At 49.0% G+C, this 7,851-nt stretch overlaps 2 protein-coding genes across 3 annotated transcripts; one reads left to right on the top strand and one right to left on the bottom strand.

Annotated features, from left to right (window-relative positions):
* Positions 1-1,538: 1,538 nt before the first annotated feature.
* Positions 1,539-2,783, bottom strand: UQCRQ (ubiquinol-cytochrome c reductase complex III subunit VII). The gene is made up of 3 exons (XM_077768616.1): positions 2,683-2,783; positions 2,387-2,554; positions 1,539-1,737 (listed from the first exon to the last, which is right to left on the bottom strand). The coding sequence occupies exons 2-3, from the start codon at positions 2,538-2,540 to the stop codon at positions 1,643-1,645; spliced, it is 249 nt and encodes an 82-aa protein (XP_077624742.1). The 5' UTR covers positions 2,541-2,554; positions 2,683-2,783; the 3' UTR covers positions 1,539-1,642.
* A 697-nt stretch (positions 2,784-3,480) lies between these two features.
* GDF9 (growth differentiation factor 9) lies at positions 3,481-7,649 on the top strand. Of its 2 annotated transcripts, XM_077768615.1 has the most exons (3): positions 3,481-3,559; positions 5,020-5,215; positions 6,353-7,649. In XM_077768615.1, exons 2-3 carry the CDS (start codon positions 5,083-5,085, stop codon positions 7,315-7,317), a joined length of 1,098 nt encoding a protein of 365 aa, XP_077624741.1. In that variant the 5' UTR covers positions 3,481-3,559; positions 5,020-5,082; the 3' UTR covers positions 7,318-7,649. The 2 variants fall into 2 exon arrangements, with proteins under 2 accessions (XP_077624741.1, XP_077624740.1); XM_077768614.1 differs by lacking the exon at positions 3,481-3,559 and having other exon boundaries at positions 4,819-5,215.
* Positions 7,650-7,851: the final 202 nt, after the last annotated feature.

The raw sequence follows: 7,851 nt of genomic DNA, 5'->3' as shown, positions 1-7,851 counted from the left end.
AAGCTTGGGGTAGAGGGAAAAGGACCGATTACTGGCCTGTCAAGGGAGTGGCCCTCCCCTGGTGCCTGAACCTGTTGAAACTAAATGAGGTGAAGGATGGGTACATTTACACCTTCAGGTCCCCAGCTGCATCAGACTCTCAAGAGTCTAGGACCCAAATATGCAGCAAGTCCTGGGAACAAATATGGACAGAGCCCAAGAAAACTGGACCACGTTTGGGGAGGCAGTTTTCACCACACAGCTGTCCTTTGTTAGGCCTGCCGGATGCCTACCCATCTCACAACTCACCACGACAACCCTATGGCTTTATATTAACACATTATCTCACTGGCGAAAAGTTCAAAGCTCGGGATGCAGATTTCTTGCTGTCTCAGACAGTGAAGAAACACAGGTTAAAGGGTATGGGGGCCCCAGTTCACCAGACTCCGAGGCTCTTTACCCTGCCTCAGAATCCAATTTAGCATTGTTTCTAAGTATTTTAATTTTGGTTCCTAAAAGGCAATAACAATCGTTAGAATAAAAGAGGGGCGCCTGAGTGGCTCAGTTGGTTAAGTGTCTGACTTCGGCTCAGGTCATGATATCGGAGGTCATGATTTCAAGCCCCACACCAGGCTCCGGGCTGACAGCCTGGGGCCTGGAGTCTGCTTCGGATTCTGTGTCTCCCTCTCTCTGCCCGTCTCCCACTTACACTCGGTCTTTCTCAAAAATAAACAAACGTTTAAAAAGAAGAAAAAGAGTAAGAAGATACAGCCTGGGCCAGAAGCTGAACTACACTGGGAAAGTTGCTGCTCTGGAACAGCAGGAAGTGTCCTTAGAAGTGAGGGAATTCCTAGAAGTGGAGCTGTACCTAATTCTACCATTTCCTGGTGAAGGGAAAACGAGGCCTTTCTACTAGAGAGAATTCAAAGGCTCTCGGAACAAGAGTAAGCTTTTCAATAAAAGGCCAGAGAGTATTTTAAGCTTTATGGGCCATACGTGATTAAAACCATTAACAACCTGGTACAAAAACAGGCAGTTTGGTGGCACAAGCTCTAGGGGCCAAGTGGTGACCTCAACACCTGCTTTCCTGGCTGACTTCCCCTCAGGCTACAGAAGGCCTGTCTTTGGAGGACAAGCAGTCTAGCAGAGCTTTAGAACCATTAGTGCCAGCCTCTACCATTCATCAGCTGTGTCATTTAGTCAAATTACTTACATTGTGCCTGTGTTCTCATCTGCAGAATGAGTGCAATAATGGTATTTAATTTAAAAAAAGGAAGGTGTGAGGTTTAAAGGCACTTATGTGAAGGGCTGAGTACCCGACACACAGTAATTGGAATAGTGACTCGGTCCTGTGACTGGGGGAGTAGGCCACCGGCAACCCACAGTTCACGGAGCAGCTGCTGCTACTTTCTCAAAGATTACAGAACAAGCACTGAGCTCAGATCCTTGACCAAACTCACTAGTGACACTGTTCAGGCCTTGCTAGGAAGGGAGTTCATGAACTTGAGTATCAGCAGTCACAGCAAGAAGTCGCTCACAGAAATGCAAAATGACAGCGGTGCAGTCCATATGAAGTTTATTATGTCTTCGAGACACTACAGTGTAGACTCCTCTCCCCGAGGAGGGCTTTCAGACGCAGGGAACCATTATCCTGATGGGTGGCTCAACGGTCATTTTCATAAGCAGCTGGATTCTTCCTCTTGGATTTCTCAAACTCCTGGGTCCCCCAGGTGTAGAGAAGATAAAACCCTACAAATGCTTCAAAAGTCAAAAGCGAGAGTAAGCAGTGCACCCACATAAGACACTGGGGTCCCGGTCTTCTGACTCACTGCAGGTTCTGCCCTCCTGTCTCTAGTTTCCAAGAAGCCACTTTTAAACCAGATAATGAAGGAAGGTTACATCACACACCCATCTTACAGGCGACCAAAAGAAAGGGCCAAAAGAAAATTTGGGGACAAATTTTCCCTGTCTCCTGTTGTACATTTTATATATTTTAATGAGATAACGATAATTCACTTGACATAAACTATGCAACATAAACACCTAAGTGTACACTTCTGGGGTGTTTAGCAAATTCACAATGTTGTGCTAATTTTCACCACTCTGTGCTGATTTAACACCAAAAAGTTCATCGCTACTTAGTGGGTAAAGATGACCTCAGAGGGAGACCCTGGAATCACCCAAGTGACCTTGGTCGGGTCGTTTAAGTTGTCTGTGCCTCAGTTTGCTGATCGGTTAAGGCCGGGAGGATGATACTGTACTAGCGCAAAGGCTTTCAGAAACACACAACGACAAAACGGGCGTGTCTCAAGTTGCAGAGTGCCTGCCCGACCGACAGTGCTCACGGAAGGGCCCCGCTGTCAGCGTGTGATGAAGTCCAGCCCCCCTGCCCGGCCATGGCACTCACGCGGCAGAACGCGAAGGATGCACGCCCGCGTGCGGCGCAGCACGTTGGGGATGCCCTTGCTGAAGTAGTGCGGGAAGGCGCGCTGCTCGAAGGGTGACAAGCTGTAGGTGATCACATGCCGCATCCGTGTCAGATTCCCAAACTCACGGCCCATGGTCGCGGCGGCACCTGCAACACCGGGGGTTGGGACAGGCGCTTGCCTCAGTCCCTGGACGGACGCATCCACCCAAGAGGCCCTTCCCGGCCCGGGCGGCGCCTCCACCCTCCCAGGGGCCACCACGATCCCGCGACCAGACCTCACTCCCGCGCGGGGGTCACCTCGCCCTCCACAGTCGCCGGAACCACCGACCTCCTTGGCGTCACTTCCGCTACGTAGAAGCCGCTCCGGGAGCCCGTGAAGTCACTTCCGGGAAATACCATTTTCCTGCCGACTCCAGGGGGAGGCACCGTTGCTCCCCCTTCCGCAGAGAAGTGACCTGGTCGGGTGGCCCCGTGGGTGGGCGGGACCAAGCGGCGGCCTCTGGAGTCCGGGTTCTCGACCGGTGCGGCCGGAGGACGTCGCCTCAGCCCCCTGCTCCTCGGTGCGGCGTCCGGGCCCGAGGGGAGCCGAGAGGTGGAGAGAAAGGGCCCCGCCTGCGTCCCGGCCGGGCGCCGAGGAGCTATGGGTCCTGCGCCTGCGGAGGCGTCCAGAGGCCTTTGCTGGGGCCGCCGCACGCGACTTTGTGCGCTCTGGTTCGGGCGACAAAGGGGTTCGGTTCTTTTCAGACCCCAGTGCCAGGATCAGGGGCGTGCATGTGGGGCTTCTCTCGGCTGCCGCGGTCTGAGAATGCGCTAGCAGGGCGTAGACTTTCCCGGGGTAGAATAAACACGTTTCCTCAGGTTGTGGGAGCCTTCCAGAAATGGGCAAGCGGTGGATAACTGGCTGTTGGTGGCCGTAGGAGGACGGAGACTACCCCACAGCCGCCAGCCTCCCTCCGGAAGCGCTTTCTACGGAAAGTTGCAGGGCGGCTTGTGCATGGAATGCCAGCCTTGTGTGTTGTCGGAATGAGCTGCCATTCAATTTAGGTGTTTTATGCGACCCTGCCTCCCAGCCACGGCTTGAGGAGCCTTGGCATAGGCAGTGAACTTAAAATACGCAAACATAAAATTTGAAGCTCAGTTTCGTCAACCTAGGTACTGCACAGACCGGTTCTCTGTCTTGTACAACGAGTGTGGGTTGACTTCCTTCCAGCATGGTCTCCTTAGGGGTGGCCCTGGACGTGCCCTCAATTCAGCCGCTCATGGGCTTCCCTTTGTCTCATTTCTCTAAAACATCATCACCCACCTCGTCTCAGCTCCAAGGCAAGAACATAAGTACTTACCTAACAATTAAGAACAACAGTCTAGCAAATTCTACCGCCATTTGATTAATTCACAGAAAACAACCTGCAAACAGCTCTAAACCTTTCAACCAAAATAATGTACAGATGAATGTGTAGATGAAAGTAAAGAATCAAGATACTATATCCTAAAATGAGGCAAGGTTAAAGGTGATGTCCATTTTAAACCATATTGCAGCATTCCAGCTACATAGTGTATACCAAGTTCCCTAAGAGGACTGGGAAACCCAACAGTTCTCTGTTCTCAGGGATTTCAGTGCCAATTGTGACTTTTTTCTCTCCACGTCAACAATCATTCTAAGCACCTGGAAGTGGGCGGGGTGATGAGGAGGAAGGGAGAGCAAGAGTGAACCCAATACCATAAATTGCATACCACAGGTTTTCGTATCATCATGAATAATTAGCTTTTCCCCGTGCTTTGGAAGTTTCAGCAAGCTCCTCAGGAACATTTTAAGAATCCTAGTCTCAAAAAAGGGGTGGTTTGGGGGTGCCAGGTGGCTCAGTCGGTTAAGCGTCGGACTTCAGCTCAGGTCATGATCTCATGGTTTATGGGTTTGAGCCCTGCTTCTGCTCTGTGCTGTCAACGCAGAGCGTGCTTTGGATCTTCTGTCTCTCTCTCTGCCCCTCCACCCATCTGTCCATCTGGCTTTCTCTCTTTGAAAAATAAACAAAAGTTAAAAAAATGTAAAAGGCGTGGTTTTAAGGTCACTTCTCAATTTCTCTTGACCTTTCAGCTTGCATCGGTAGTCCACTGGCGTAATGATAACCTAAGAGGTTTTAAATAAACGCCAGAAAAGAAGGGAGAGGAAAGCTAAAAAGCCAGATACATCCGTATCTAATGAAGACAAATTGGATAAACAGGATGTTATTAGCTGTTTGATACACAGCTGATAAAAATTATCTTCAGGTAGGCATCCTTGAGGTCTGATTGCCGAAGTGAGCCTACCCACCCACACACCTAAAATTTATTTAAGAGACCGACCTACGCTCTTCCTGGCTTTTAGGTAGAAGACTGGTATGGGGAAATGTTTCCCTTGCTAGTTCTTCCAAGCCATGGCGCTTCTCAGCAACTTCTTCCTTTGGTTTTTCTGCTTTTTCTGGCTGTGTTCTCCTATTAGCCTTTGTTCTCAGGCTTCTAGAGGAGAAGTTCAGATTGCAGCTGGTGCTGAGTGGGAAGCTGAGGCCGAGCCTTGGTCCATGGTGAAGCCTCTAGATAAAAAGGACAGACCTGGCTTCCTTCCCCCTCTCTTCAAGGTTCTGTATAATGGGCAAGGTGGTGCCCCTAGGCAGCAGCCAGACTCCAGAGCTTTGCGTTACATGAAGAGACTTTATAAGTCCTATGCTACCAAGGAGGGGATTCCTAAATCCAACAGAAGTCCTCTCTACAACACTGTTCGGCTCTTCACATCCTGTGCCCAGCACGAGCAGGCTCCTGGGGACCAGGTGACAGGTGTGTAGGAGTGGATTGGTTAATGGGTGGTGGGAAGATGACAAATTAGTCTGCAATTCAGTTAAAGGAGATGGGACTTGTTCCTTGAATTGCAGTTTACTTTGCATGATATTCAATATCCAAGTTCAAGCAAATCTGGTGCCTGAGCTTACGGTTTCTAATATCCTCATGTATTAAGGGGGTGGGGGTCCCATAGGATAGATCTTGAGAGCTGGAAGAGACTTACTAGCTCTAAAGACTGAGGAATGTTTTGTTGGGGATGGCCATTTTGTCCAAGGTCACAAAATCAAGATTGGAAACCAGGTATCTTGACCTGTATTTGTTCGTTGTTCCCATTCTACCAGTGCTGACCTGGTAGATCGTGTCGAAAACCTCTCCTAGCTCTTGGTTTACTGTGTTAATTAGGATGTTTTCCTCTTGTCTGTTACTCTGAGAGGAAAGTTTAAGTCCTCACTGGGAACGTAGGTCCTCACAAGAGCCAAGTGTTAGTCAACAGTCTGACTCAGCACCTTGGTATCGTGTGTGAGAAAGGAGCAGTGCTTTTAAAAAACAAAACCCCAAAAAAGCAACCCTGTATTCACTACCTCATGACCACAAATTGTGCTAATACAACAAACCAGGTAGGGCCCTTTAAAACCTTTCCTTCTTCCTGATGTCTTACTGTAGTGCTTTTAGAGCCTCTATTATCAATTTCAACTGTTCCAAATTAGATAAATAGCTTTTCTTTATTGACCCTATTCTTGGGGCATATAAGTGTTTTTAATAAGCTGGGTGTTTTTATGACCTCCTTCTCTTTAGACACTTTCCTTTCCAAGAGAAACAAAGTATTTATCAGCTTCTATATGTTTGAAGCAAATTAGTGAGATTAGGAAACGGAGCGATTGTTGTTTCCATTCACCACCAAAGCTGTTCTGACTTTCTGGTGATAAAGTACCCGGCTATATTTGCTGGCAGTTAGTTACGGAAATGCTCCTGCGCATTTTCACTGCAACCACCGCTTCCTCACTTCTTGAAGCTGGATGAAGAGGGGAAGAGAAGGGAGAAAGCACGTGATGCAGGACTAATGTTGTGATTTGACTTGCTATTACGTTTCTGTATTCAAGCACTACACTATTGGTGGGTTGTTTGTCTTCTCAGGAACCAGTGCCTCTGTGGACCTGCTCTTTCACCTGGATCATGTTACTGCCGTGGAACACTTACTCAAGTCAGTCTTGCTATTTACCTTCAGCAACTCCATTTCTTTTCCCGCTGCTGTTAAATGTGTGTGCAACCTGGTGATGAAAGAGCCCGGGTTTCCTAGCAGGAACCCCCGTAGAGCCCCGTCCTCATTTACGTTGACCTCCCAGTTGGAATTTCCAAAGAAATACAAATGGATTGAGGTGGATGTGACTGCCCCTCTTCAGCCTCTAGTGGCCTCCAACAAGAGAAGCGTTCACATGTCTGTAAATCTGACGTGCGTCAAAGACCAGCCGCAGCCCCCTTCAGCACGGGACAGTCCACTTAATGTGACTCTTCTGGTGCCCCCCTCACTGCTTCTATATCTGAACGACACGAGTGCCCAGGCTCATCACAGGTGGTATTCCCTTCACTATAAAAGGCGGCCTTCTCAGAATGCTGGCCCCAAGAGAGGGCTGTCTGCCTGTCCGCAGGGAGAAAAGTCGGCTGAGGGGGTAAGACCTTCCCATCATCGGAGAGGTCGGGAAACTATCGGCTTGGAATTGCCCAAGCCTCTGGTTCCAGCTCCTTTGAATCTGAGCGAATACTTCAAACGGTTTCTTTTTCCCCAAAACGAGTGTGAGCTCCATGACTTCAGACTTAGCTTTAGTCAGCTGAAGTGGGACAACTGGATCGTGGCCCCGCACAGATACAACCCTCGATACTGTAAAGGGGACTGTCCAAGGGCAGTTGGACATCGGTACGGCTCGCCAGTTCACACCCTGGTGCAGAATATCATCCACGAGAAGCTCGACTCCTCCGTGCCGAGACCCTCCTGCGTGCCTGCCAAGTACAGCCCACTCAGCGTTCTGACCATCGAGCCGGACGGCTCGATCGCTTACAAAGAATATGAGGATATGATCGCCACTAAGTGCACCTGTCGCTGACACAGGGTTCTCGAAACTAAAGCCTTGAGCCTCTTCGGCAAAGGAACTGCCGCGCACCTATCTGTGCCTTCAGGAGAAAGTTCCGTGTAAGGGGGAGCCTGTGTAAATGAGCACATTCTGTGGCATCTTTCTGGGAAAGTGGGAACATCTGCCCCTTGAATGTCTAGGTGTAAATGAAACGTAGTTAACTTGGGGGGCTCTAAATTTTTCTCCTGAATGATTTTTTTTCCCTTTACATTGGAATCTTGTTTTGGATGTAAGAAAAGAACCTTAAATCTTGGATGGAACTGCAGCTCTACAGAGACCGTTCCGAGCACAGTAGTTGTATTGAATGGAAGAATAAATCCCTGTAAGTGGCATAAATTCTCTGGGTGTGTGTGCTTGGTTTTTGTTGTTGTTGTTCTGGTTTTTAAGGTTTTCTTTTAAATAGCTATTGGGGCAGGAGAAGTAGATCTCCAAGCTAATCTTCACTTTGATCTTTTTCAGAGCAAAAGAGGCTAGCGTATCTATCTACCTAAAACCTGGTGCAGTGAC

Source organism: Crocuta crocuta, unplaced genomic scaffold (assembly GCF_008692635.1).
Source record: "Crocuta crocuta isolate KB4526 unplaced genomic scaffold, BGI_CrCroc_1.0 scaffold64, whole genome shotgun sequence".
Taxonomy (NCBI): Eukaryota; Metazoa; Chordata; class Mammalia; order Carnivora; family Hyaenidae; genus Crocuta; species Crocuta crocuta.
Note: the sequence above shows the minus strand (reverse complement) of the source record. Positions and strands in the feature narration are given on the sequence as shown.

Coding starts and splice junctions, on each gene's coding strand:
- UQCRQ (XM_077768616.1), bottom strand. CDS start 2,540: ATGGGCCGTGAGTTTGGGAATCTGACACGGATGCGGCATGTGATCACC. Junction 1,738..2,386: donor CATCCTTCGCGTTCTGCCGC/GTGAGTGCCATG, acceptor TGACTTTTGAAG/CATTTGTAGGGTTTTATCTT.
- GDF9 (XM_077768614.1), top strand. CDS start 4,819: ATGGCGCTTCTCAGCAACTTCTTCCTTTGGTTTTTCTGCTTTTTCTGG. Junction 5,216..6,352: donor TCCTGGGGACCAGGTGACAG/GTGTGTAGGAGT, acceptor TTGTCTTCTCAG/GAACCAGTGCCTCTGTGGAC.